The 27,256-nt window shown below is 55.9% G+C and overlaps 2 protein-coding genes across 11 annotated transcripts in view; one reads left to right on the top strand and one right to left on the bottom strand.

The window, feature by feature from the left end:
• Nucleotides 1-3,321: 3,321 nt before the first annotated feature.
• HYI (hydroxypyruvate isomerase (putative)) lies at nt 3,322-6,252 on the top strand. The gene is made up of 8 exons (XM_074596527.1): nt 3,322-3,525; nt 3,624-3,735; nt 4,778-4,892; nt 5,038-5,116; nt 5,303-5,352; nt 5,528-5,597; nt 5,780-5,914; nt 6,114-6,252. The coding sequence occupies exons 1-8, from the start codon at nt 3,330-3,332 to the stop codon at nt 6,200-6,202; spliced, it is 846 nt and encodes a 281-aa protein (XP_074452628.1). The 5' UTR covers nt 3,322-3,329; the 3' UTR covers nt 6,203-6,252.
• Nucleotides 4,159-27,256, bottom strand: part of SZT2 (SZT2 subunit of KICSTOR complex) — a 61,739-nt gene continuing 38,641 nt past the window's right edge. For 3 of the 10 annotated variants that reach the window (XM_074596517.1, XM_074596520.1, XM_074596519.1), the window contains exons 50-73: nt 24,856-25,044; nt 24,538-24,735; nt 24,036-24,205; nt 23,683-23,849; nt 23,142-23,239; nt 22,149-22,281; nt 21,907-22,034; nt 21,485-21,615; nt 20,841-21,023; nt 20,136-20,406; nt 19,840-19,919; nt 19,371-19,496; nt 17,421-17,626; nt 17,209-17,302; nt 15,718-15,798; nt 15,234-15,308; nt 14,120-14,185; nt 12,664-12,877; nt 12,200-12,383; nt 11,766-11,888; nt 10,994-11,495; nt 10,555-10,671; nt 10,086-10,154; nt 6,800-7,544 (exon numbers count right to left, since the gene is read on the bottom strand). In XM_074596517.1, the coding sequence (XP_074452618.1) occupies nt 7,398-7,544; nt 10,086-10,154; nt 10,555-10,671; nt 10,994-11,495; nt 11,766-11,888; nt 12,200-12,383; nt 12,664-12,877; nt 14,120-14,185; nt 15,234-15,308; nt 15,718-15,798; nt 17,209-17,302; nt 17,421-17,626; nt 19,371-19,496; nt 19,840-19,919; nt 20,136-20,406; nt 20,841-21,023; nt 21,485-21,615; nt 21,907-22,034; nt 22,149-22,281; nt 23,142-23,239; nt 23,683-23,849; nt 24,036-24,205; nt 24,538-24,735; nt 24,856-25,044 (3,752 nt within the window). In that variant the 3' untranslated portion in view covers nt 6,800-7,397. Of the gene's footprint in view, nt 5,539-6,799; nt 7,545-10,085; nt 10,155-10,554; nt 10,672-10,993; nt 11,496-11,765; nt 11,889-12,199; nt 12,384-12,663; nt 12,878-14,119; nt 14,186-15,233; nt 15,309-15,717; nt 15,799-17,208; nt 17,303-17,420; nt 17,627-19,370; nt 19,497-19,839; nt 19,920-20,135; nt 20,407-20,840; nt 21,024-21,484; nt 21,616-21,906; nt 22,035-22,148; nt 22,282-23,141; nt 23,240-23,682; nt 23,850-24,035; nt 24,206-24,537; nt 24,736-24,855; nt 25,045-27,256 lie in introns of those variants that run through there. The other 7 variants (XM_074596523.1, XM_074596524.1, XM_074596525.1 and 4 more) reach the window with 4 other exon arrangements.

Here is a 27,256-nt window from a genome sequence, read left to right as displayed (position 1 = left end):
TACACACAGACTGTGGTAAGCGGAGAAGGACCTGGCGGAGTGATGGATCCCACCAAGGAGTCCCCAGCGGGCACCAGGGCTGGCGTGTCCCCTTAGTGCCAGGTCCCTGAGTCCCCAGTGGTGCCCAGAGCTGTGAAAACAGGGAGGTCCAAGGAATTTGGGTGGGATTCTGGGCAGGGAGGAGAGCTGGGATACACATGCAGCTGGCCACATCGCTCAGCAAAGTCTGTCCCAACATGGCTTGAGGAGCTGGGAGGGATGTCCTGGCAGGGGCTGGTGGTGACAGGAGGCATGGCCATCGAGGGGACACACTGGCCTCGGGGACACAGGCGAGGAGGGGGGGCTGGGTCCCACTGGAGACACTTTTCATCTCTTGGTCCCTTCGCACCCAGAGGGGCTGGCTTTGGGGAAAACCATCTTTGGTGAAAAATCACGAGATTTAATACAAGCAAAGCTCTTGCAGCTGCCTCTATGAGATGCTGGGTCACATGCGGATTATTTTTCCCAGCCTTTTGCTACACATAAAAAGGCTAGAATTTACTCACCTATAAAAGCCAAAAACCAAACACAGTTACAAAATATTGGGGTACTTTACAGCAAAGAAGAAAGCCCAGGAAGGAAAGGACGGCGAGGGTGCCCTCTCTCATCCCCAGCCCCAGATCGCCTGGCAGAGCTGTGGGCGCAGGGGGAGCGCAAGAGAGATCTGGGGGTACCCAGGAGGGTCGGGGGTGACAAGGCCCGGTGGGACGGTGCCACCCAGCTGCCCCTGGCACGCAGCACCTCCGCCCTCCCAGCCTCCAGGGTGCCAGCCGAGCCGCCCGGGAGCCCAGGGACAGGTAGTGAAAATACAGAAATGTCAATTTAAATTAAAATGTGTTTCATAAAGAGGGAGACAGATAAAACCTTCCCCGCAGCACAACGAGCAGAGGGATTTATGGGATACTGGGAGGACTGGTGCTCCCCACTGCAGTGGGCTCAGGGGGGGGCTGGCTCAGCTGTCGCTGATGGCACCGCAGGGCACCCCAAGGCACCGTGCTGGGGTGAGGGGGACACCCGCTGCCTCCCCCCCAGGCCATCGCAGAGGCCAGAGCCGGGTCTGCGCCGAAATGTCAGCTCGCTAATGAAATGTGCAGGAGCTGCGTTTTCTTTGGGCCAATAAAACTCCGGTGTGGCGGCAGGGATGCTCGGCACTCAGCTGTCTTCCCGCACCAGCGCCCCACTGAGCCCCCTCCCCACTTCCCTGGGGGGACATAGGGGCCAGTCTGACCCCACGCTCATGCCGGCCCCCCCAAACAGCAGGTGCCAGGAGCAGGCCCCAGTGCTGGCATGGCACAAGGCTCCAGAGCCGTAAGTAGGACCTCAGGGAGTAAATCCACTGTCCCCTGTCAAGGTAAAGTGACAAAACATGGGGCTGCAATGCAGGAGTTGCAGTTATAACAAGAGAAAATCAATGCGATATATTACCAGAGACATAAAGATGCCATTAATGCTTTAGCGTGGAGCCCAGCAGCTTCGCTTGCTGTCGGCAGGGCAGGTTTGCTGCAAGGTCTCCCTGAATTCACATCTTGCTGCCCAGGTCTCCCACATGCTGGGTTTATTTGCCGTCCCCCCCCATCTCCTTTCCCCATCAAAAGTCTTCTGCTCCCACCAGCCGCCTCCTGGGCTTTGCACTGTCCTGGTGCCTGGCCTCCAGCTGGGAATACGGCCAGGACTGCTGGGGCTGGAGCAGTGCATGGCTTTGACATGCACCTTTCCATCCCCACAGCGCAAGGACCTAGTGGGGCTGCACCCCCAGGGCCAGGCAGGTGCCCCCCCTCGTTCTGCGGGTCCCCGTGCCTGTGTGGCTCTGCCACCGACGCAGCTGGTGGTGCTGAGCTCAGCATGCTCCAGCACCCCCTGGGTTTGATTGAATGGGAAGAACAATCCCAGTGCCCCACGGCATGAGGATGCAGAAGGATGCGTGGAAGGCACAGCTCTCCTCCGGCACGGCAGCTGCGGGCAGGGAGCAGACCATCTGCTGGGGACATGTATGCTGGGGACATGAGTGCAGGGGACATGCACTGGGATGTGGGCCGGGGACATGTGCACTGGGGACGCATGTGCTGGGGGCCGGGATGCCACCAGCTGTCCATCACTGGGGACAGTTTGGATTATTACTGAGAAGTTGAGCCAAGCTTCTTCTAATTGATTAATCAATAGCCTTAATTGAGTTGAGACTCTTTAATGGATAGCTTCACCGCTGCTCTCCCCTTGGCTGGCGCTGCCCTGTCCTCCCACCAAAAACCTCTCGCTGTGGCTGGGCTCTCCCAAACTGCCGGGAATTGCTGGGGTTTGCAGCGGGCCATGGGGCTGGGGGCTGCAGAGGGCTTCTGCTGTGGTCACGGAGGAGCCGGAGCACGCAGGGCTCCCCAGGCACGGGCAGGTGGGTCACAACCCCCAGAAACAGGCTCAGCACAAGGGGCTGCAAAATGTCCATGGCTCATAGTGCCGCCTCTGCCAGCCCCGGCACAGCCCCTGGGTGGCCACGGGCTGGACAGGACACCCACCCTGGCCCTGCAGCCCGCGAGCTGTGCTGGGAGAGCACAGGGGACAGGGACGGGGGACACGGGGCTGGTCATGGGCACCGCAGGGGTCAGACTCCCGCACACTGGAGAAGCGGAGATGAACATTTTATGGTAAAATATGCAGAGCGCGGGACAAAAAAGAAACCGTTTCTTGCATAATGAGACACTGTTAGAGACAAGCTCCCCAGGAAACCAATTAACACGGCGCTTTGCGTATGTCAGGCCAACACCTGGCAAAAACACCTTTCCCAGGGAGGATGCAGCTGCCCCCCGTGACGGCCACCCCCAGCACGCCTCCGTGACGAAGACAGGAACCCCACCTGTGCCACAGGCAGCATGGGGCCGGCTCTGCCCAGCGGGGCGCGGCGTGGGGCCGCTGACCCACACGGGTGCCGTGACCCCACGCACCGGCATGGCTGGAGCCATCGCCCTGCTGCGCCCTCGCAGGGCAGAGCGCTGCGGGCGTAGCAGCCGTGAGCTGCTGCGCTCCCGCAGTGCCCAGGCCGAGGATGCGGCCGGCTCACGCCCGCGGGCCCTCCCGGCAGCCCCACGGGTGGGTCGGCCCTGCCGGGACCCGCCGCTGCACACGCGGGACGCGGCGGCCGGGCTGGCGGGAAAGCTCCGCCTCGGCCCCGCCCCTACTCAGCATAGCCACGCCCCCACCGCGTGTGACTCCGCATAACCACGCCCATGCCCAGTATGACCCCGCCCCTACTCCGCATAGCCCCGCCCCTGCACCGCCTGGCCCCGCCCCCGCCGCGCGCCATGTCGCTCCGCTTCTCCGCCAACCTCTCCTGGCTCTTCCCGCACCTCCCGGCGCTGCCGGCGCGGCTGGAGGCGGCGGCGGCCGCCGGGTTCGGGGCGGTGGAGGCGGCCTGGCCGGCGGGTTGCCCGGCCCAGGCGCTGCGGGCCGCGGCGGAACGCGCCGGGGTGCGGATCGTCCTCCTCAACACCCCTCCCGGTACGGCCGCCTCCCCCGGGCTGCGCGGGCGGGGGGCGCCCCTAGGGTAACGGCGGGGGCGCCCCGGCGCCGCTGACCGCCCCGTCGGTCTCTCCTAGGGAACCAGGAGGCGGGCGAGATGGGGCTGGCGGCCGTGCCCGGTCGCCAGGCTGCCTTCCGGCAGGACCTGTCGGCGGCGGTGCAGTACGCCCGGGCGGTGGGCTGCCCCAGGTAGGTGCGAGGCGAGACCCCGCTCCTGCGGCGCCTCGGATCCCCCCGGCCGCACTAAGTCGCTCCTCCGGAACCTTCCTGCTCCAGCTCTTCCTAGCAGCGGGGGTTGCCCTTTGCACCGCCGTGCTGCCCTCCCACTGGGTCTCTCCACGCTCGGTGGTGTTTGGTGACAGACGGTTCGTTGCGGAGCCCCGGCCGTAACGCGGTCGCTGGGAGCTGGCCCAGCGCTGGCCCGTACTCTCGTCCAGCCCTGCCCTTCCCCGTGGTGGCTTTTGTCCGCACCTCCACACAACAGTCCCTGGGATAATCCTCCCCATTTCCTCCCCGATGATACCCGTCGTTTCCCCCAGGACAGCACAGGAGTTGCTTTATTGAAGGCCGCACTGAGCACAGCACTGTAAGAGATGCAATTAGCCTGGCACAACCCCCTTCAGAAAAACAACTTGGCCTTTTTATTCCCTTTACTTCGCACCATGCTTTCCCTTAGAAATGCAGTCCAAAGCCCTGGGGAGGGCATGGGCCAGGCGGGCCAGAGCTTGCCCGGACCCCTTGGCGTTCTCTGGTAGTGGGCAGAATAAAGAGGTTTTTGTTTCCATTGTATGCCTTCCCCAAACGCTTGCCGAAGAGCCTTGCTTTCACCGGGCCATTGAGCCCTGCACACAGCCCAGCACTGGCCACCATCCCCTCCCTGCTCTAAGCCAGCAAGTGGCAAGAGAAGGTGTCCGACCTGCCCCTGGCAGAGGCAGCATGCCTGCTGCCCATCGTGCTGGCCTTTGGGCAGCCCCAGGAGCAGCTCCAAGAAAGCTCCAGCTAGCGGCAGCTGGCAAGAGGGAAGAAGCAAGGTCTGTGATTTGTGAGGCAAAATGTTCACAGACATCCCTCAGCGTAGCGAGGTTGCGTCCCTGCTGCTTGCTGGTGCCTGTCATGGCTCCTCTTACCCCATTCTGTGTCTGCTTCCCCACCCTGGCCCCATTTTCCACACGCAGAGAAAGGTGTATTGCTTGGAGACTGGGGCAGCTGCCTGTGGCTGATGTGTCTGTAGGATCCACCTGATGGCAGGGCGGGTTCCCCTGGGCGCAGACCGGGCAGCAGTGGCAGATGAGATGGAAACCACCTTCATCGAGAATCTCAGATATGCTGCTGACCTCCTGGCCCAGGTAAGTGGGGAACAGGTCCTGCTCCATGCGTGCAGCTCTTAGGGTACAGAGGATGGAGAATCCCTCTCGAGCCTGGCACGGGGAAGGTGTGCTCCCTGCTGCAGAGGTGACAGGATGGTCCACAGGTAACATTACTGTGTTACAGGAAGACATGATTGGACTAGTGGAGCCTATTAACAACCGCATCACTGACCCTCGCTACTTTCTGAACACCCCGCACCAAGGTGAGGCAGACATTTCTCCCCAAAGTCTTCTTCAAGGGAGAAGGATCCCCAAAGTCTGAAAGGCAGGAGGTTGCCTTACCTGCAGGGAGATGCTGAGGGAGCACAGCTGACGAAGGGGGATCGTGGGGCTTCACAATGAAGCTTCGAGCCTGAGGGTGATGGTCTCTCATTTCTTTGCACCCTTAGCTGCTGCCATCCTGGAGAAGGTGGGACGGCCCAACCTGAAGCTGCAGCTGGTGAGTCAGCACTGAAGATCTCCAGGGGCCACCCTCCACCAGGGAACCTTCCACACGCCCACAGGGGAATCCCAGGGGCTGTGGGCTTGTTATTCCCTCCTGGGAACATGGCGAGGGACAGGGACTGCCGTCACAGCCATCTTTGCTTGCTGCTGAGCTCCTCCGTCTCCCACAGGACCTCTTTCACTGCCAGATCATGGATGGGAATTTGTCTCGCAACCTGGAAACATACTTCCCACTCATTGGTAACACCTTGCACCCAAACCGGCCACGGGGCAGGAGCGGCTTTGAGATGGGGCCGTACTGCCCCACGCTCTGCTGCAGCTGGCTGGGAATGGGGGGCTGTTCTTGTGTCACCTTGTCCCATGCCTAGAGAAGGCTGCTGCAAGGGCTGCCTTGGGCAGAGCATCTCCCATTCCCTCCCTAGGTCATATGCAGATTGCACAGGTGCCAGGGCGGCATGAGCCCGATAGTCCTGGGGAGTTGAACTTCCCCTACATCTTTGAGCTCCTGGAGTCCCTCGGCTACAGTGGCTACGTGGGGTGCGAGTATGCTCCAAAAGGTGAGTGGCCCTGGGGGTGGTCTGAGCACCAGTGGCAGGTCCCAGCATGGACCAGTTGGCTGGGGCCTGTGCAGAGGTAGGCATGTCTTGGAGAGTGGCAGGCATCAGGGTCCCTACCTGGGGATGAGAGCCCTGCCCAGAACAGCACCTGCTCCAGCTTGCCTTGGGTGCCAGCAGGAGGCCGTGTCTGTCACTGCAGGAGACACTCTGGAAGGTCTGGGCTGGCTGCGCTCGTACTGGGAGAGCCGAGGCTTGCGGCATGGTGGGACCAGCAAAGCAGCAGAGTAAACCAAGGAAAACGTTGGAATAAACTTCAAAGCAATGGCTTAACAGAGGAGCGTGTCTGTCTTCTCTATGACTTGGGTCAAAGTTAAAAGCACCTATGTCCTATTGCCCTGCCGGGCCAGCCCCGGCAGTTGGTACTCAAGCACTATCTAAGCATGTCATATTTGGGGATGGTATGGGCACCACTGTAGGTGATGTGAGGTACACAGCAGCACCTTCATCTCCAGTCTGCAGGGGTGCCCAGGGAGAGGTTTCCAGTCCCTCCTGCTGAGGGGAGCGTTCACTCCTTGGGAAGGGCGCAAGTGTTCCCGGTCCAGCTCCAGCTGGTGAGTGGAGTTGTGGGAAGAGGGCTCTGCGCTTCGAAGTCCTGCAGTTCTTGAGGCTGCTGCCAGTGCCCAGCACTGATGCTGCAGCAGGTGGGGAAAGTGAAGCAAGCAGCCCCCTTGCAGGCTGCCCGAACCAAGGTAATGGGCTGGGGGGTGCCTGTTCTGCTCCGGAGCCAGTAGGAGACTCTGGTGCAAACCCTGCCAGCCCCACAGCCAGGGCTGCCTCTGCATCCCCTACAGGAGGCTTTGCACATCCTAGCCTATGGCACATGAGTGGGGATCTGGTTCAGTTTATTTCACAGATACATCAATGGCTTTAATGTACATCTCCATAAAACCTTTCCCTGGTCCAGTTCACCTTTCCTGTCCCATCTGGCGCTCTCCTGCTGAAAGCAAAGGGCCACAAGTGGGCAGCCTCATTGTCCAGAGCGCTGAAATGCAGGAGTCTTCCCATCTAAAGCCAGAGCGCTGGGCAGTGCTGCCCTGTGCAGAAGACATGCTGCACATGCTCCTCCATGCCTTCCCGACAGGCAGAACTCACCTGCAGATGCCAAAGCTGTGTCCCTGAGAGTCGCTCTACTTCAGCCAAGCCACAGCAGCCAAGCTCCGGCCCTTGCGGTTCGGTTCAAGGTCATTCAGTATCAAACGCACCAAAAGCAGCACACCGAGGGCCACACCAGCCAGCCAGCAAACGATGGAGGTGCACATCCCCAGGCTCCTCAGTTCAGTATCCATGCGTGCCGCTAGCAGCGCTGCCTGTGGTGCCGGAGCACAGGTCCCCCTCAGAGGCCTGTTCTTCCCCATTGTCACCCATGGCACAGCCACACCAAGAGGTCCGGTACATGTGTTGCTCCAGGATGGGGGTGCCAGTGCTAGAGCAGGCCGGTCCAGAGGTTGAAGCAGGCCGTGTTGATAACTGACTCCAGGTGGTGGTATGTGGACACAAGCTGAGGCAGAGGGCTCTCGCTGTTCTGGGGCTGCACTGGGAATGGCTCCCGGAAAACCACGGTGAGGCTCTGCTGAGAAGGAGGAGCAGGTCAGGGGACAGGATTCAGACAAGCACTGTGCCTTCGCTAGTCCAGGTGCCTGGGCACTTTTTTGACAATGTCAAAAAAGGGAGAAGTCCCAAAATGCCAACAGCACTAAGCTAGTGTCTCCTTCTGTGACAGAGCATGTTTGAGCCTCCTCCCAATTTTCCCGGTGGAAATTAGGTGCAAGGAGTTGCCCACTCTGTCCCAGCCCCCATGCCTCTGCAGTTACACCAACCCCAGCAGCAGCCTCAGGAGAGGAGGGATCCTACTGCCTCCACAGTAATAGGGGCTTCCAGGGAAATCAGAGGGAAATCTCTTCTTCTAAGGCAAAGAGTAGGAGTGCAACAACTGGGGAAGGGGAGGAGATTAAACATAATAACTGCAATCCTAAAAATAAATGCTGGCTGCTCCATTCTCATTAGTGACTGTACTGACAAGGCAGGGCAAGGGCAGAGGGGAGCACAGAACAGGGTTCAGAAGAGAAGGCCGCAGGAACTAAAGCAGAAGAAAAACGCCAGCGACTCAGTGCACCGAGATCAGTGTCATGGAAGCAAGACACGGGGACTGGATGCTCTCCAGAGCTGAAACGCAGCACATGTAGTAGCCAGGGTCCCCCAACAAACCCGTAAAGCCATGGGAACAGCTGTGTAACTGCAAAACAGCAAATGCAGCACCATCATTTACGAGGGAAGAGAAAGTGATTTGTGAACCTAATTCCAGCAGTGTGCAAGGCTTTAGAGACTTGGAGAGAACGAACCAGGAGGAAAGTGCAGCTTGGTGTTACCAAAGTGATGTGCTAACACTAGAGTTTTCTTTGATAAGGTAGTATTTCTAGACAAAGGAATCACAGTATATCTTATCTGAGCTTCAGGAAGGATTTGATGTAGTGCCACATGGGAAATTTAGGTAAGCTGAAAAGATAGGAATTAATGCAAAAATTATAAGATGAAGATGGTAGTGCTGAAAGGGGAAGTATCAGGCTGGGGAGGTTACAAGTGGAGTTCCTCCAGGACAGTTTTGGGACTCAAGTTGCTTAGTACTTTAATGAGTCTGGCACAAAGATGAGGAGCATGCCGATAAAATTTGAGGCACTAATACAAAAGAGGATTGGGATAATGAAAAAAAGCTCTAGAGACTTTTGAGATGCCACAGGAATGGGATGAATGTTAAGCACGAAATACAACATGAGGAACATAAAGGATTTCTCTTATAAGATGGGAGTCACTGGGAGAGGTGATAGAGGGTCTGGGCATATCATATCAATGACCACAAGGTGACACTATGACCAGGAAGACAGGAACATGAAAAGGCAAATGCCACCCTAGGCTGTACCAGAAGCACCAGGCAGGGACATAAAAACCTTAGTGCAATCACAGAATGCTCTGCTGAGGCTCCTCAGGAATAGGGAGGAATGGGAATGGGTGCAGTCCCGGACACCTGTATTTACAAAGGCTGACCTGAGCCATGAAGGGCTCTGAATGACAATGAAGCCATTGGAGAAAGCAAGGCAGGCTTAAGAGCTCTGCTTGCTTAATACAGCAACAGACTTAGCAAAAATTCCACCTTCAGATGTGGAGGTGAACCTCAGCGACCCGGGAGGAAGCCAGTATCTGCAGAGTAAAGAGCAGGTTCAGCTCTGAACTACCACTGGCATGAAGAGGATAGAACTGGCCACAACAAAAGCTCCAGCACAAAATGGGAAGGGCTCTTGACCAACAGGTGGCAGGAGGCACTGAGCAGCCTTCCAGCAGGCACCACCTCTTCTGTCTCCCCTACCTGCCTTTAGATGGAGTGTGATTTATTTACAGAAGGATCGGTTACGCTGCAGTCTCTGCAAAAGCCTCAATGTGGACTGAAGCATCTTTTAGATCCCCTGCTCTCACATGGAGCTGCATCCCCTGTGACCCATCCTGCACCCTGCCTGGGAGCACAGCTGAAAGCAGAGCATTTTTGCCCTCAAGTCCGATGAAGGCCAAGGCCCGTGCAGATTTGCTGGGACCCTCACAGTGCAGCTCCCCCTCCCTTTTGCCCAGGTAAGAGCACCCGCAGCACTGGTTGACCCCTCACAGCCAGACCCAGTGTGCTCTGGCTTTGGACTGAATACAGCAGGCGGCTGACAACATGATCCAAACGCAACCCTGGGAAGGAAAAGGGGATCAACTGCTCACTGTTTTCCAATAGAAGAACAAAGGGGCATCACATGAAAAGAGCAGAAGGAGGTTCAAAAAACAAGCCAAGGAAGGCAGCTCTTCACCTACGATGTAACTGCATCATGGAGCAGCAAGTCAGGGGAAAATCATGGATGCCACAAATTATGCAAAGGAAATTAAGCTGCAGAAGGCTACCTCTAGCTCAGGACAGGCCTGGGCCACAGTTTGTCAGATGTTGGAACAGTAACTGAGAAAAGTGTTAACAAACTTCTTTGTCTTGTTCTTATTCTCCCCATGGGCACCTGCCCTTGGCTGGATCAATCTAGACAGACTCCCGGCCTGAGCCAATATAGCTGCTCTTACGTTCCCATGTTCTTACCGTCTTTCCTGAATGGGAATCGAGAAACACAAGAACGAAGCAATCTGTGAACTTCTGGTTGAGCACCACCTGTCAAGAGAGCCACAGCACACATTGCAAAGGAGACAGCACAAACCCCAGGACAGGGATATGAACACCACCAGCCCAGGGACATGCTGACATGCAGGACGAGTGGCATGATAGAGCCACAAAGATGCAAGTCTGCCTGGCTCACAGGTGACACTGCCAAACCATGGGGATATATGTGGCATGAGGCTCAGTGTCCTGCCTGCCTGAGGGCAAACAGACAGTGCTGTACCACAGGAGCACACACCTCACGCTGCACCAGTAGCGGAGTGGAGAGCAACATCACAATGGCACCCATGTTGTCCTGACAGCACATGCCAGGCTCACACTGTGAGAAGCCACAGCAGGCAGGGGCCCTGGACAGGGGAGAGAGGCTGCAAGTAGGCGATGGGCTGTGTCTTACCAGATACTGGGTGCCAGTTTCAGTGTTGTGAAAGTGCCGACAGCTCTGGGGAAAGCGGCTCAACAGCACTTTGATGAGGCTCTGGTACCAGGAGACTGTCATGGTGAGGAAGCATCCCTGCGGGCATGGAAAAGGGCTGATTTTAGCCTCCCTCTAGCCATGGCACCAGCAGCCATAATGCTACAGCAGCCTTCGGACCCCAAGTCAGATGCATCCCTCACAGCCCACTGAGGCGTGGTGACCCAGGGCTATTCACTCTCCATACACAAGTCCATGCAGCCTCCCCCTTCTCCTGCCAGCTAGGAGCTATGTTCCCGCCTCTTATCTTCCCACCAAACAGGAAGAGATGTGCCCTGCAGGCCCTTCACCCGGCACCCCACTCCATCTCCAGAGCAGAACAGCAGCTGCTGTGCACCGTGACTCCATCCCTGCTGCTCACCAGCTGGGGGTCGACATCAGCAATGGATTTCCCATGCACAGCATCAAGCAGCTCCTCCAGCTCCACCAGTGACAGCTTGCCCAACTTCAGCTTGTCAGAAGCCAGAGGCTCCAGAAGGAAGAGGCGCTTCCAGAGGTTGTCCCTGCGGCAGTGGCACTTGGCCAGCTGCACCATGCTGCTGAGCTGCTTCTGGGCTGAAGCCACCTCAGAGGCCAGCAAGGGGAAGAGCGGTGAGGTGTAGAAGAGACCTGGCCCCAGTTTGACTTGTGTGCCCCCTGCATAGAACTCGCTGCTGTCCTCCACGTCCTGCCACATCTCCCGCTCTGCTGGCTGTTGCTGCCCCAGGCTTGTCTCTGGCTCCGCTGCCTCCCATGCCGCCCGTCCCACCACAGGCTCCAGCACTTCTCTTTGCAAGCGCGGCAGCTTCTTGAAGCGTCGCATATCGGCTGTGAGGCGGGGAAACAGCTCCCGCTGGCTAGTCATGATGACGTAGAAACGTAAGCTGAAAGCAAGGAGACATTTGTGAGCTGTGGAAGGGCTGGTCCCTTTTCAGCTGGGCTGCAAATGAATCATGGGCGCCTCTATCCCTGCCAGTAAGGGTGCTTCTCTGCCCAGACAAGGACAGACACCACACTGCCCAGTTCCCTGCAAGGATCTTCCCCAGACAGCACCAAATCTGCTTGTGATGTCCCAGACAGAGCCAGTCTCTCCCAGAGCCCTCCTCCCCAGCTAGGAAGTTTTGATGTCACATCTCTGTGTCCCTAGTACTCACCGGAGCATGCGTCTCTCTGCCTCGCTCTGCTCCTCAAATGGTGCTGCACTGTGACAGACCAGCAGGGACACATCGAAGTCATCATGATGACGCAGACCTTCAGAGTCTTTGTAGGAGCCCGAGCTGGGAACAAAAAGCACGCCACTATGAAGGGGACCTCACTTTGTTCCCCAAGAGCTCTTGGTCACAACAGAACTATTGGGCATGGGGAACTTGACACAGCAGGACTCCTCAGAAGTGCTATGAGAAATGCCAAATGCATGTGTACACATGCACAGCACCCCTGTCGGCCATATCAGAAAAGCTGGGCGAAACTGCTGCCTGGCATTATGTAGAACCGGCAGCTTTGCTGGCACCTTGGCGCAGTGTTCCCATGACTACAGGGTGCCCACCAATCTCCAGCAGCTCCAGGAACTTGCAGCAGATGCACTCACCTGTTCCAAATAGAGACTAGTGCATATTCGTTCTGCTCTGTGCCTGGCGTCCCCTTCTTGTTGTCACTGCCCGTGGTTGGCCGGGCCATGCGTAGGGGCTTCATGTGGTAGGTGTTGGCATGGTCAGCGATGTAGTTGTACAGCTGGTGTGCAGTGATCATGTTGGTGGGTAGGGCCAGCATGCCTAGTGGAGGAGGACACAGTGCTATCACAGGAGCTGCTCAGTGCTTCTTACCTGGTGTCCTACAAACTACTCTGGGGGACAGAGCTCTAGAGCAACCCGCCTCCCTGCCACAACAGGGTAGCAAGGACTTCCTCTGGAGCTGGGCCCCTCGTGTCATCCTCTCCTTGTCATCTCCCTGGATACTCCCCAGGTCAGGTTTACTTCTAAAGTACTTGGGAACCTTTTGCCAATTTATGGGCTGGTGATCAACCCCAGACCGATCACATGTTGAACTACTCACCTTGGAAAACGTGGTTGCGGCCAAACTTGGGGATGTCAGGGTGGTGGGCAATGAAATCCTCCAGGAAGCTGGTGAGATGGTAGCCCTGGCGGAGGGTCATGTGGGAACCCAGCAGATACTGGTGGACTATACGCAAGTGGAAGTCGTAGCTGAATGAATGCACGTGCATGAGGTCCCGCACCTTGTCACACTCCTCCGTGAAGAGCATGGAGAGCTGCGGAGGGACAGGGAGTCAAGGCAGGAATGTTACCAGGCACCTCACACCCTCCTGCAAAGCCCTGCTGACAGCAAGGCATGGCAGAGCCAGTGCAGCCACCCCTGCCCCGACACCAGAGCAGGACGCAGACGAGAAGCTGTGTGCACACCGCAAATAGCAGACCTGCAGGCCTGGCCCCAAGGGATACAGCTTGGTGGCTCCTTCCACACTTGACCCCACTCCTGGTCTCCACTAGCAGCATGGACTGATCGGCACTGCGTCCCTGTTAGCATGAGATTCATCCCCCCTTTGAGCTGAAAGCCACATGGCTGTGAAGGACACAGCCTCCTTTCAGCTGAGTCCCTCAGTGGGTACAGGACACACTGGGGCTGGAGCCCCAGCAAGTTCTGGATCTACAAAGGCTGACACGTTGAATGTCCCCTGAGAGCAGGAGACAGCACAGGGACCTGGGGGGAGTGGTTAGACCCAGAGATGGGCAACAACAGAACTGCTAATTCCCTGTGCTCTGTAACTAACAGGGATCCAGGCTGGCTGCTGGGAAGCCAGATGCAGCTGTGGCTAGTGTGTCACAGCTGTGCCCAGAGAGGATCCCTCCGGCACATGGCCATCACCTCTGCTCAGCGTGCTGGTCTTTTACCAGGGCAGCACCAGACTTCACACACACCCACGCCCCCGGCCATGCACCCACCACAACCACAGCTACTGTGCCAGGGGACAGCATTGGTGAAGGTTTCAGCATTGTCCTCATGCCAGCAGCCCCCAGTTTTAATGTCTTTCGGCTCTCTGACCTCTTTGGGCAGCTGACTCACACCATTAATTCCTTGGTTTAAGAAGGGGGCAAGCAGGGAAAACCAGCAGGCAGGATTGGCATGAGAACAGACTGCCCTCGTTCTCTGCACCACCTGCGTTGCTGCTGCCATGAGCCAGAGGGCGACCCGCACAGCCAGGAAGAGCCTGGAGAGAAGCTTGTAGCTCTGCCCCAAGAAGGGCAGGGCGAAGAGCAAGAAACACAAGGCGCTGCCCCCATGCCAGCACCCGGGGCTCACCCAATCCTCCTCCCACGCTGGGCTGCCCACTGTGGCACGTACTGCTACAGAAAGCACTGGCACAGGAGGCAAGAGGCAGCTCCCACTGCCAGGCTCTGGGGCAGGAAGGGTGCAAGCACAGCCAGTGGTAGGTTCAGCCCTGCACTGGCAGGTCCTGCCGTGCCCAGCATGGCAGTGGGAGGAGAGGACGTACCGCAGACTCAGAGACGGAGCTGGGTCCCATGCAGCTCTTGCTGCGAGCTCTGGCTGTAAGAGTGCCCTGATGGAGAGAGATGCACAGCCAGTGGGAAGGACGACAAGGCACTGCCCAGCCCTGTTCCTGCATCCAGCCTGTCCTGCACAGGCCCAGGGTGGGACAAAGGGAGAGAAGGGGCAGAGGAGCCCAGCTGCCCCACCTGGAGGAAGCTAGTCCCAGCGTGTGGGAAGGCCCCTACAGCAAGTCCCACACCTCTCGCCTGCTGCTCCCAGGACCATCCCCTCCCACTGCAAAACCAGGCAAAGTCTTTTCCCAAGTCAGCCAGAGCCTGGATGTTCCCAGCAATGCCAGCTGCAGCCTGGTAACCCTGCCCCGTGCATGTGCAGGCTTCCCAGGAAAGACTCAGCAAACCCTCAGGCAAGGCCCTGGCAGGCTCAAAGCTTAGAACCACTCTTGGCACATATAAGACACGGCCTTGCTACAGAGCCACCTTGGAAAGGACAGTATGGTCATGCACACCTCCTGCCTCAGACAGCTGGGGCTTGTCAGCTTCTAAGCAGACACCCAGTGCCCTGGGGACAGGCAGGACACACCATGACACACCAAAAGAGAAGGGAACAGGCAACCCCATGGTGCTGTAGAGCAAGGTACAGAGGTAATCAAGAACCAGGGCTCATGGTGCAGAAAGTGATCTCCTCCAGCAAAGGGCAGCCATCTATGTTCACAGATCCCTGCTCCCACTCTGCTTCCCTTTTGTTCCAAGGGAAGCAGGGAGCTTCTAGCTCTCCATGCACTGACTTTCCCTGGAGCAGTCATCTTTGACAGAATTACCCCTACTCCTTCCCAGCCTGCTCTATCTTGCTCCCTAATCTAGGACAAGAGTCATCCTCTTGCCAAACGTCCCACCACCTTTCACTGCACTCCAGATTTGCTCAAGCAGCGGGCCATGGAGGGCATGTGGCTGCAAAAGGCTCTGCCTTTCCAGGAGGAGGGAGCAGAGCTCTCCAGAACTTGCTGCACCTCAAATGCCCACTCTGTCCCAGAGCTTGCTGGCTCTCCCAAAGCAGACCCTGACCCTGAGGAGCACTGGCTGTGCCTGCAAAGCCATTACCTGGGAGTTCACAGACTGGCCCATGGGGATCCGTGAGCACTCCAGCGCGTACTGCTTCACACAGAAGTAATAACCCTGGAGGAGAGAGCACATGAGCACAGCACAGGCCTTGAGCCTCTCCAGGGAAAGAGAACAGTCCCCATGCTTCACATTCTGGGATGGGTCCCAGACACTATTGCTCCATGGTTTGTCTCCCCTCATGTCCGAACCAAGCCATCCCAGCCAACACATGGCTGAGCACAGAGCGACACATCTCGTGCTGAGCCCTTGCATCTTTCATTAGCCCCCCTCCAGGAAACTCTTACTGCTCTGAGCCCTGCAGAACCATTCCTAGATGATCCACAGTCATGCAGGACCACGGAAGAGGCAGGACAAGAAAGGAAGAATCCATGTCCCTGCACCCCTCCTCATCATTCATTTTGTCTCCTCTGAAGACTGCCCTCAAACCCCCAGAGATTGTACTTTCTTTCCTGTTCCTTCTTACCTGGAAGGCCAACTCCATCAGCACAATCCCACCTGGAAGAGCTCTCTGTAGATGGTAGGTGGCAACAGCAGGGCTCGTGCTCTAGGAAAAGAAGGACAAAGCTGGAGAGGCTCTCTGGCACAGGAGAGCAGCCTGCACACCGCAGTGCAAGGCTGCCATAAGGCTCTGTGGCAGAGACGGAAATGGAGGAGCCTCATCACCCAAGCACCCTCGCTGAAGGGAGGAAAGCAGACATGCCAGAGCTGACTGTGAAAGAATTCTAACAAGCCTTCAAGAGAGCACACCAGGCACACTGCTCCCTTCGCCTCCTGCTTACTCAGGACAGGGTGTCTCTAGAGTTCAAGGACGTGTAATGTTGAACACCCCTTTCAAACACCTTGAAAGGGGTGATGCTGTCCACAAAACCTCATTCCCACCTCTCCCCGCCGAGCAGTCCCCAGACCATCACATCTGCCTGACACAGCAGCTATGAAAGGCATCCAGCTTGGACTCAGAGAGTAGCTGCCAGCAAATTCACTTGCCCCCTGTTGAGTTGTTCCAGTGGATTGCTCTCTTCTCATTTTAACGGCAAGATGTTGCTTGCCCATGAGCCTGTACCAACATCAGCCAAAGGTAGGTGCCAGGAAAGTGTGAGAAAAAAGTGTGCAAATGCTATATGTTCCCATCATCCCTGGGTGATTTCACAAGCCACAGATGCTTTCTGCCTAACCAGCAACTCAGATGGATTCCTCTTCCAGGTACTTACCTGTTCTCTTTTGTAAGCTCTTGTGTTCACAAAACTCATGTAAGCTCTTAGTGTTCACAAAACCTTTTGATAAAGACCACTGTTACCTGCTCCCCTTTTATTGGGAGCCAGTTTCAAAGCACTTTCATTTGATGGTGTCTAGGTGTTGTATCGAATAAGACGGCAAGGAGTCAATCCCTCCCCAGGTTAGCTGTGATTTGGTTGAGCTCTGTCCTGTCCCTCCCTAGCTGCCACTTCTTTAAAAATGAACAGCCTCAGCCTGCTCTTGCGGTAGAGCCATTCTGGGTTTATCTTCTCCAATCTCTTCAACTTCAGCATTCATCTCACTTTAACTCAAGATCCTTCTGCCCCAGAATTGCCCTTCACATAGATGCTAAAGTTTATCTGACAGGTAAACCTCCAGAATCACACCCAAAGGCAGCTGTCCTGGCCCCAGCTCACCCTTTTCCTCTTTTGAGCCCCCTCCAAGTTGTTGCCAGCCTTTTGAGATTTCCCAGGTTCCACCCAGTCCAAGAAGGGGCTGCAGGAAGACATGCAGGAGGGCAAGGAGGTCTCATCTGACCCAACATCCCAAAGATGGTGTTGGACTAGACAGATTTTTTTTTTTGCTTTTTACTTTTTTACTTTCTGTGCCCTCTCACATCCTTTCTGTCTGAAACCGATTCAAAAGCCAACCAGGAGAACTGCCCCACTCCACAGCTGCCTTCCATCCCAGTTCCACCCCTCTAGCAGACATGCACTCTCACCTTTGGACTCCCCTCTGCTTTTGGCTTCGTGTAGGAAAAGGACCCTCTCCCCTCCACACCCATTGCTGCCAGAGCTCGGATCCGGCTTGTGCTACTGGAAATTACAACAGAGAGAGCTTTGAACAGTGGAGTCAATGCTTCTTGTGTCAAACTAGGGCATTGTCAGTGCGTCAGCCCTTCTCTCACAACAGGGTTCCCAGAATGTCACTGACCTGCGAGTGGTGGGTGAGGGTGGCCGCACCTGTACCAGAATGAAGCCCATGCTCTGCAGGTACTGGATGTATTGCTGCAAGAAGGCGTTGCACATCTCCTGCAGCCAGGGCTCCTCCTTCACCTTGCAGGGGAGTGCTTCTGTCGAGTCACAGCTGTGGCTGCGGTCCCTCCCTGAAGCTGTAGAATCATTTGAGCGGTGGCGCTTCTGGAAAAGCAAATAATCTCCTAAGGAGAGCTGCTGTGTCTGGCCCTAGCAGGTGACACTTGCTGAGACACCACCAGTTGCTCTGGTTGAGCAGAGGGTAGATCCCCCTCTGCCAGAGAACCCTAACAGCTGGCTCCTCAAACACTGTCCTAGTGCATGAGCTGAAACGCAAGATCCAAATTTTACCCAGCCATGAACTGACCTAACAGCAATTCAATAGACTACAGCAAGAGGTGCCCTGGAAGAAGGGGATAATTCACATATTCCCCCCACAGAACAGCTTCCACAAAGTTTTAACGGCTCACAACTAGTTCACGCAAGGCTCAACAGAGCTTCAGCTCCTATTGCCATGGTAAGAGTTCAATCCCCTTATGAATTCTGCTAACTACTCAGGATTTACTAGTAGTTCTAGGTAGCACTGAACAGGAATAGCGTTTCCTTTTAAACATTTTGAATTCTCCTTTTGGTGTCCTGAATACTACTTGTCTTTGTGCTGTGAGAGACGTAGGTTTCTTTTCTTGATCTCTCTACTTCAAGTCTGGGGCTCTTTTACATATTTCTACCTGCCCTTTCATTCACCTACCCCAGCAGCAGTCTCTTTACCTGGGGTCTCTCTGACCTTCTCTGACTCTCTCTAGTTCAGTGCCTTTGCCACAAGATGCTTGGTCTCACACTTACTGTCCAGATGAAGACATTAATACACTAGCATTTTAGAAACATATTGAAATATTACCCATAATACTAACATTCCTTTCTGATGTACTCTAAATAGCCTGCCTTTTGCATGCAACTGTTCATAAATTAAAGAAATCCACTGACCCATCTGCTCTGTGCAGGCCCTGCAGTTAGTGTACAACACAGGAGGATTTCAAATTTCTCTCCACATTGTGCTCTGTTTTACTGGGAACCAGGTCCCAGCTCCCATAATACCTCTCATTTCACAGGCTACTCAGGTTCTTCTTGAGTTTCTTGCAGTCTTTTTCTGTTCTGACCAATCTGAACAGCCACACAGCATTGCAAAGCGTGACATCTCATATGTACTGCGATAAATGATCTGGAGATACAGAACCCAATACACAACCTTGAAACCCCTGCTGCCAGGCTCTTCAAATTGAATAACCAATTTTCATTTTGCTCTGTTACAAAAACTAAGTGAAGTTTTCATTCTGTGATGATACTTTTCCTTTCTCTTGTGAGTGCTCAATTTCTGTAGCAACCTCTGTTTAAAGACCCTGTCAGAATTCTTTTGACATTTAGATAAATTACAACAGCCTGTTCTTCCCTTCTGACACACGTACAGACCGTGAACAGCCAGTGCGGGATCTGCACTGGTTAGAGTCTGTCACATTGCAACCTGCTCAAGATTCAGCTGGTTTGCTTTCAATTATTCTAGCTATTTGCTGGGTCCAGGCAAGGTTTACCAGGTCTGGGTGCTGAATGCATAAAGTGAAGTTTTGCTTCCTCAACAGATCAGTATCAGACAACACGCTCTGATGGCTTTGCTAGACTCAGCCCTGAATAATCTGGGTAGAAAACAGAAGTCTGTCTTCCTCAGGGACGGTGTGGTTGCAGGAGAAAGGCTTTGAGAACCCAACGATTTTTTCAGTCTCCACCTTACAGGGTGAAAACGCATCCTGTAATGCAGGGGTGAGCTCAGAGAAACCTTGACTTGGGAAAAGCTTGCAAAGCCATCCTTTGTCCCAGTGCACAAAGCCCAACCCTACTGGCGCTTGCTGACACTCACCTTCCCCTCTACCTTGCCCTGCTGGTCAGTCTGGATTTGCTGCCGGAAGGCCGGGTCGAAGAGCAAGGGGGTAGCGCAGTAGTGAACCAGGCGTGAGGACTGCTTCAGGGTCTCCAGGTCTGCCAGCTACACAGCACAAGAGCAAGACGGTTACAGCACGCATCCCTCGTCAAGCCTGGGAACAAGCCATCGCAACACTGTGCTGCTGCTCAAGTGGGGATCAAACTCCGGAGTGAACCCCCCAGCTTTACAGCCTTTCCAGTGCTGGGAAGCGAGGCTCCTTTCCCAGTCTGGTGCTAGAGCCCAGCAACCCCAAAAGTTCAAGTGGAGAGCACTGCTCCACTGCCAAACACCATCCCTGACATGCACCCTGCTCTGAGCTCCAGTGCTCTCCTTTGCCATAGGCAAGCTGGTGCTCCCAGTGTGCTGTAAGAAGGCCCAGCCTGCCACCCGCCTGGGCTGCACTCACACTGATAGGCATGTTGGACTGTGCCGATCTCTGCTGCCAGGTGACAAAGAGATTCTCAATCTTCATCTGCTTCTCCAGTTCTGGAGGAGAGAAAGCAGCCACAAGAGTATCAAGCCACAACCCCAAGTACCACCACTCCCCATTGCTCCCACCCTACTCTGACCATAACCCATCCCCTCACAGCACCCTGGCAGGAGCCGCTGAAAACTGTCCCTCCCGTGTGCCAGAACTCTTGTTATGCTCTTTCTGAGCTCCTTTTCCAGGAGGCTCCTGTGACATCAAGACCCCTCCTTTACCTTTCCTCTCCATGCTCTTGATTTCCAGGAATTGTGCCCCATGCCGAGACACGGGGTCAAAAGGTCCCAAGTCAGGCCCATGGGGTATGCGCTTGATGGTGGTAACATCCCGCAGAGCTTCGTCAAAGGGCACCACATCAGGATGGAAATGCAGAGATGGTAGGCTGCGGGCAGAGCTGCTCAGCCGGCCCTGTTCCTTGCTAGGTGGGGGACTGGAGCTCCGGATCAGTGCATCCACCTCCAAAGTGGAGTTCAGGAAAGGATTTGGCTCCTAAGCAAGCAGACACAGCCATGAAAGCCTCCTTACTGCCAGCCTTGGAGTAAGGACCCACAAGAACACAGTAAACCCATTTTTAGCCATCTGCAGACATCTCTGTTAGCCTTCTCCATCACCAGCCCCAAGGAGAGCAGGCCTTGGCCCAGGTAGCCCTAATGTCCAGTGGGAAGCCCATTCCCCAGCTTATTCCAGTCTAAATAATCCATAAGTGCTGTCAGCAGCAGGATCTGGCTTCCCTTTCCACTTCTGGCTGTCTCCAAGAGCAGACAGCAACAGCCTGGCTGGACGTGGCCACAGTTGGACATGTGAGCACCTGGGCATGCCAGCACACAAAAGCACACCAGCGTCCGCAACCTTCCTCAGACTCCCAGACTGCCAAGGCCCCTCCTGAAGAGGAAAGGACTGCTCTGCCCAGCAGACTGCCCTACCTGCTTGCTGTCCTCATGCCATGGTGTGTCCATGAAGCAGTGGTGGTGGAAGAGTCCCAGCTTCTGACTGAGCAGGCAGTGCACGATGTGGGACCGGGCATTCTGCCACTGCAGCAGGCGAGTAAGGGAGCAGTTCAGGTTGGCCCCCAGGTCTGGGGACCAGTTGTAGGTGTAGAGCGTCAGCTGGAAAGAGAAGAGGAGAATGGCTGAAGGACCTGCTCAGAAGACCTGCATGGTGACACAGGCTGCCCCAGGTGCTCTGGGTGGTACTTGCTGCAGCCAGTTTCACGTGACAAGGCTGGGACAGGGAGAGTGGTGGTGGTACTTGCACTGGCAGCACAAGGGCCAAGTCTGATATGGGCCTTGCTGTGGGTAGAGAAAGGGCAACTATAGTCCACAGTGGGGCAGCTGAAGTCAGAGACAGCAAGGGCTACTGCCCCCCGGCACTCCCCAGAATGCTGCAGGGAACCCCCAGCTCCGCTTGCAGCACAAGCAGAGACATCCTGCACTGCTGCTTTGGAGGGTTCCTGCCTAGGGAAGGCTGGTTGCCTGCAGAAGCACTCTTCCTCTCCTCTTTCTAGCCCTGGGCCAGCTGGGAACAACCTGGCTATCAGGAAACAACCTCACATAAGCACCATTGCTACCTTTTTGTCTATGATCTCCATGAAGAGGAACCTTTGCCGGGGCACCAGGTCTCGTCCAACAAGGCTGGGATCAGAGCCTCTCTCTGCCGAGCTGAATTCCATGGCCTCAAAGCGCTGGAGACCTTTGTGAGCTGGAAGAAGCCAGAGTTATGACCCTCAGTACCAGTTCATCGCGCTCTTACATCCCACATGCCATTAAGGTGGCATGACAGGATGTTGTGCCACAGTACTGCTCAGCTCATCTGAAATAAGCAGTTATAAGTAAATTTGAGAATAAGGTCTCAGGAGCTGAAAACAGACAACCCACTGCCCACCTCCGGGCACAAGAAGCCTCTCCCAGCAAGGAGGGGGACCCTGCTCATACATCTCCCACCCCAAGACCCCCCAGCACACAGTCCCATGGACCCTGGCTGGACACTCACCCTGTTCTGTGCTGCAACGCCACTGCTGGAAGTTGCGTCCCAGCAGGATGAAGTGTCTGACAGCTGCAGGGCGAGGGCTGGCGCTCTGGCCAGGCTTGTAGGGCAGGAAGGCGGTGCTCCGATGGTAGCTGCAAAGAAGAGCACCAAAGGTGGCTGACAAGTAGAGTCACAGGAGTAGAGGCTGGCACAGCTGATTGGCATTTGCTTGTGCCAAACAGCTCCCTACGAATCGTTTAACTCACCAGATCCGCTCAAACACCTTTACAGTAGTGTCGCTCGCCAGGGCAGTGACCAGGCTCACCACTTCCACCAGGATGGATGACAGGAGGAAACGGGACACAATCTCCACCGAGCATTGCTGCACCGATGGGCACCCTGCATGGAAGAAGTACTGTAGGACAAGGTGCCAAGCTGCCCCAGAGCCAAGCCCTGCCCACCTGGGCAGCAGAGAGCGCTAAGGGAGCCCTGTTGCAGGCCTGCTGCCCAGAGCAGGCCAAGTTCCTGCCTTGCCAGGGACTGAGGCAGGCAAAGCTGGAGAACAAGGACCTTATATGCAGAGGGGGAAGACGAAGGCTGAAATAGCCCCTGGTGGGACCTGGACCAAACTCCCTGCATGTCCTGAGAACAGCACTTTATTCCCCTACTTTTTCCTTTTTCCCTGGCTTACTCCTCATCAGAGGAGAAGGACAGCTCTACCTCACCAGCAGGAGGGTCAGAGAATGTACAAACACTGCGGTGAGAGGTATCCAGAAAGCAGCAACATGGCAGCCACACAGACCCAAGTGCCTCCTCCTCTCCCTCCCTGCAAGAGTGGGGGTCCCACATGCAGCTCCACAGCCCCAGAGCATGTTGCAGAGGCTCAGATCCTCCCTCCCTGCTACATCTGGAAGTTAAATCACTACTGCAGCTGTTGTTGGATTCCAGGTCTCTCCAAAGCAGCTACAGCCAAGTCCAGCAAGCCACAGACTTGGAGCAAGGCAAACACAACCACAGGCCTTAGCAGGTCTGTTCAGATGCACAGACACACACCAGGACTCCTGCCACAGCTTTGTAATGCTGATGCTGGCCCTAAGACTCTGGTGAGGTTTGGGGGGAGACAGGATGTGTAACTAGGTAGAGATCAACAAGGGATGAAGAAGGATGACTTGCTGCCACATCAGGACCTGTCCTCAAACTTCTGGGTAGAAAGGCCTACTCCCAGCTCATCTGGAGGAGCTGGGGCCTGAGATACATACCCAGGTGGTTCATGAATGCCATCCACTGCTGGCAGGTTTGACTGAAGAGTGGGTGCATGGTACCTACATCCCCTTCTTCCAACTGGCAGGCTCGGCGCCTGGGAAGAAGAAAGGGAAGCACAGTCACACCAGGTCAGTCAACAGCAACGAAGGCACAAAAGTGCAATGGTCCCCTCCCAGCTCCAGAGCAGAGCCCAGGGAGCCTCCGTTTTGGGTTGTTACAGCCCTTGAGCGTGGTCCCTCTGGGTTAGTAGCCACAGGAGTGTTAGGTGTTGCACAGTGCCCCACAATGCAGGGAAGGGATCTCTGGCAGGGAGAACCAGCAGTGATGCGAGCAGCACTTCAGTAATAAGGATGAAGGTTTTGTGAGTGGAAGGCAGCTCCCCTAACTGGCTGTGTAAGCGAGAAACTACAATGAAAAGGGATGTGGTCCAGAGGGCTGAGACACATATAGAGCCAGCAGGATATCAGGCTGCAGAGTGATGCACAGCAGATGGAGGGAAACACCACCACGACTGCTTGGCCTGCAGGATGCGCTTGCCTCTGTGCCTGTTCCAGTTCAGCTGTGGCTGTGGCCCGATCCTGGCTCAGGTGCTGCTTGACACTCTCAGTCTTGTGCCGTCGCCTTGTGCGAGCCTCTTCTGGCCTCTCCAGCACAATATCATCAGTAGTCTTGGGGCTGCCCAGCTCTGAGGACTCTGTCTTGCTCTAGGGAGAAGAGGGTGAGTTAAGGCTGTGCACATGCGCAGCCCAGCTAACACCCTTATATCAAAGTCCAGACTACCAGCCCAGCCACCCAACCCCAGCCAGATCCCTCCCTCTCCATTCCTCCTGGCCTGACACACCATAAGGACTTGCAGGCCCTGCTCCTCGTTGGTCCCTCAATAACATTACCAGCATGTCCCAGAAGCTGCGGCGTCCCAGCTTGCTTGTGGGTGTCACTGGCTCCCCAGAGCTGGATGAAGGGGCAGAAGTGAAGTGCAAGGGTGGAGGACAGCTCCTGCCAGCCCCACCAGTGGCCAGAGCCAAGCCCTTGGTCTCTGACATGGTTCTCCGTAGACCTCCTGTGGAGACAGAGCATATCAGACTCCAGAGCCTCCCACTGCCACACTGATGGTGTCCCCCACTGCCTGGCTGGAGAGAAGGGAGAGAGCCCTCAGCACCACTCAGCAAATTAGATTCAGTCTTGGGGAGCAGACAGACCTTTGAATATCTCTTCCGACCCTAATTTCCATAATGCTTCTTCCCCGAGACATCACACAGTCCGGCTTGCAGAAGGTAGAGTGGCTTCCTCCCTTCCGGCCCCCTCAGCCCCAGTTCCCCCAGCACAGCCAAGCTGAAAAGAGGAACAAAGCCAGCTGGCGGCTCAGGGTGGCTGTCCCTGCTGGACTCTCACCCGCAGAGCTCAGGTCCTCCATGTCCGTGGCACCCAGGGGGCAGGCGGTTTCCACACAGAGCGGAGCAGGCAGCACAAGGAACTCCATGATGGCATCGCAGAGAGCATGACGCAGGGCCCCACGTAGCTTCTCCGACAGCTGCAGCAGGCTGATGTTGCCCTTCTCCCAGATATCCAGGCGCACCAGCACGCAGGGCTCTGTGGGTAAGGGCAGTCCTGCATGGCTCTGCACCCCCACATTCTCTGGCCTTCCTAGGTGACCCAGAGGATGCAGAGGCACCAGGGAATTGGCAGCTTGTGGCCTGTTTCACTCCTTACCTGAATGCAGGGTGCCGTTCTCCGGCTGGTGCCTGCTGACCGCAGTGAGGCTTTCAAAGTCGGCATCCTGCAGCAGGCCCACTATGGGCGAGGAGGAAGGCAGCTTCAGAGGGTCAGGCCTCTCCCCGTGGGGCAGCGCGGTGGGGTTGCCGTGCTCATCCACAAACGTCAGTGCAATGCATGCGATTCCTGCAGGGGAGAGCCCGAGAGAGCCTCCGTCAGCACGGCACTGGGCGCACCCCTACGAGCCCTGCCTACAGCCTGCCACCCTGCACTTGGGACCGTTGTGTCACTACTTGGGTTGCACAGTGCCACATGGCAGGCAGGGCCCACAGGAGGGGACGCAGCCAGGGAAGCAGAGGCTAGCTGTGCCCATGGGGAGCCAGGGTATGTAGCGTGGTGTTTGGCACAAGGTGTTCCCATCACACCAAGAATCTCCCTCCTGCAGCATCACAGCAGCTTTCACCTTGTCCTGCAGGAGCTTCCTGGGTTGTCCGGCCCCATACACAAGGGGAAAGTATTTCCATTTACCCCAGGAGGGCCTTTATGCATAGAGATCCAGGATGGGGCTCACCATCCCTGTCCTCTTCAGGGACAGAGTATAGAACCCTGATACTCTCCAGCAGCCCTCTCCAGGCTATGAAGGACCTCAGGTCCCTGCAGAAGTGGGCTGTATACATGACACCTTGTTGCAGATTACACTTACGGCCCCCTCCCCACTATACAAGATCTGATCTTAAGGCTTTCTCCACACACTCCTACCAGCTGGGCTGGGGACAAAGCTGACATGTAGCATTAGCCTGGAGTCGCTGTAGAGTAAAATTCAGGCAGTGGCTGTCGCATCCCTACAACGAGCCTTGCGCAGGCATAACAGCACAGTTCAGCGACGCAGAGGAGCAGCATGGTGCTTGCTCCACACCTCATGTGCTTCGTGCCCTGGGCCACATAGAAGGAGAAGCTCTGCTACAGACCAGAGTGGAAACAGGAGCTCACTCCCCATGGCCCAGCTCGCTGGCCAGGGCACCAGGGAAGCTGCAGCAGGGATGCAGTTGTGAGGTCTAAACCCCATGCCGTAACCCTAGATGCTCCCACTCCCTTTCAAAGCCTCTTGACCAACTAAGCCAGCACTCAGGTGACTGAATGGCAAAGCTGCCCCAACACTGCCAATGGATGATGTGTCCAGATGCAAACCACCTCAGCCCTACGGCATTGCTGAGCCCATACTCCAGCCCAGCAAGGATAGGAGTGACACCAGGCTCACTGACACAGAGCAACCAAACTGCACCCGACTGGATCCACAGAACTATGTGGAGGATGGGTGCCCACCCTGTGCTGAGACAAATCCAACCCCAGCAGACTGGTCCGAGGTCTAATCAGCAGCACAACTACCTGGTTTCCATCATTTCTAATGACGCGTAAGCTCTGTAGCAACCTTTCCGCCAAGACATGCCAGATGCAAGGGAGAAGGCACTGGGATGGAGAGAGCAGCTCCCAAAGGAGAGAGGTGGCCGTTCAAGTCAGAGGGCAGCTCACTTGCACTCACGCTGAGGAAAGGAAACTCTGCACCTATGAGCATTCCTCCACTTGAAGCAAAGTACAGGAGCTGCCTTATCTCAGAGGTGCTCTGCAGCAGCCTCTGACATGTCTCGTCCCCAGGCCGACAAGGGAACAATGCTTTATCCAGCAAACAATGGAGAAGTTAATAATTTCCTAACTATCAAAGGTAGAGGGGGCCAAGACTTCACCCAGAACAGCAAATCTGCCCCATGTGACAGCGAACATGAGCTCTCCCAAGTAGACTTTCTCTCTTTAAGCAGTAAAGGGCACAAACTCCTCATCTGTCTGGCTTGGCAGTCAGCCTCGGGCCCACCAGAATGACAGTGGATGTTCATGCAGGTAATTGCAGTCTAAGGTGTAGTTATTCCCCTCTTCTTCTTCCAGATAAGTTCTCACATGGAGCCCCTTCAGCCTCCCCCTCTCATATCCATTCTGTAGCTCTGCTCTGCTTCAGTCCATCTCAGGTGAGGACATGAGAACCACCAAGCACAATGTCCCACGTCCTCCTTGTGCTGCGACACTTGCTGTAGAGAGGGAGCACCCATGGCAGTGCTTTCAAGCAGGCCAGGTCACTAGCCGCAGGAGCAGACTCCTCGTTTACACGTGCTCCCTGAGACAGAGCTGGTTTGCCAAGCAAACGCCAAGCACTCGACAGGCTGCAGCTGACTCCGTCCCTCGGGGTGGAGATGGTAGCTGCCCCTGCCCCACCAGCAGAGAGGCTAGCCTCCCCACCGCAGGGAACAAGTCTTGTTACAGGATCACAGAGAAGCTGAAATGCAACCCCTAAATCACAGGTAAGAAACTCAAGACCAGACCTCTGGGGCTGTGGGACGAGCTAAGTTAG

The sequence above is a fragment of the Larus michahellis genome, chromosome 8 (assembly GCF_964199755.1).
Source record: "Larus michahellis chromosome 8, bLarMic1.1, whole genome shotgun sequence".
Lineage (NCBI taxonomy): Eukaryota > Metazoa > Chordata > Aves > Charadriiformes > Laridae > Larus > Larus michahellis.
This window is presented reverse-complemented; position numbering and strand designations above follow the sequence as displayed.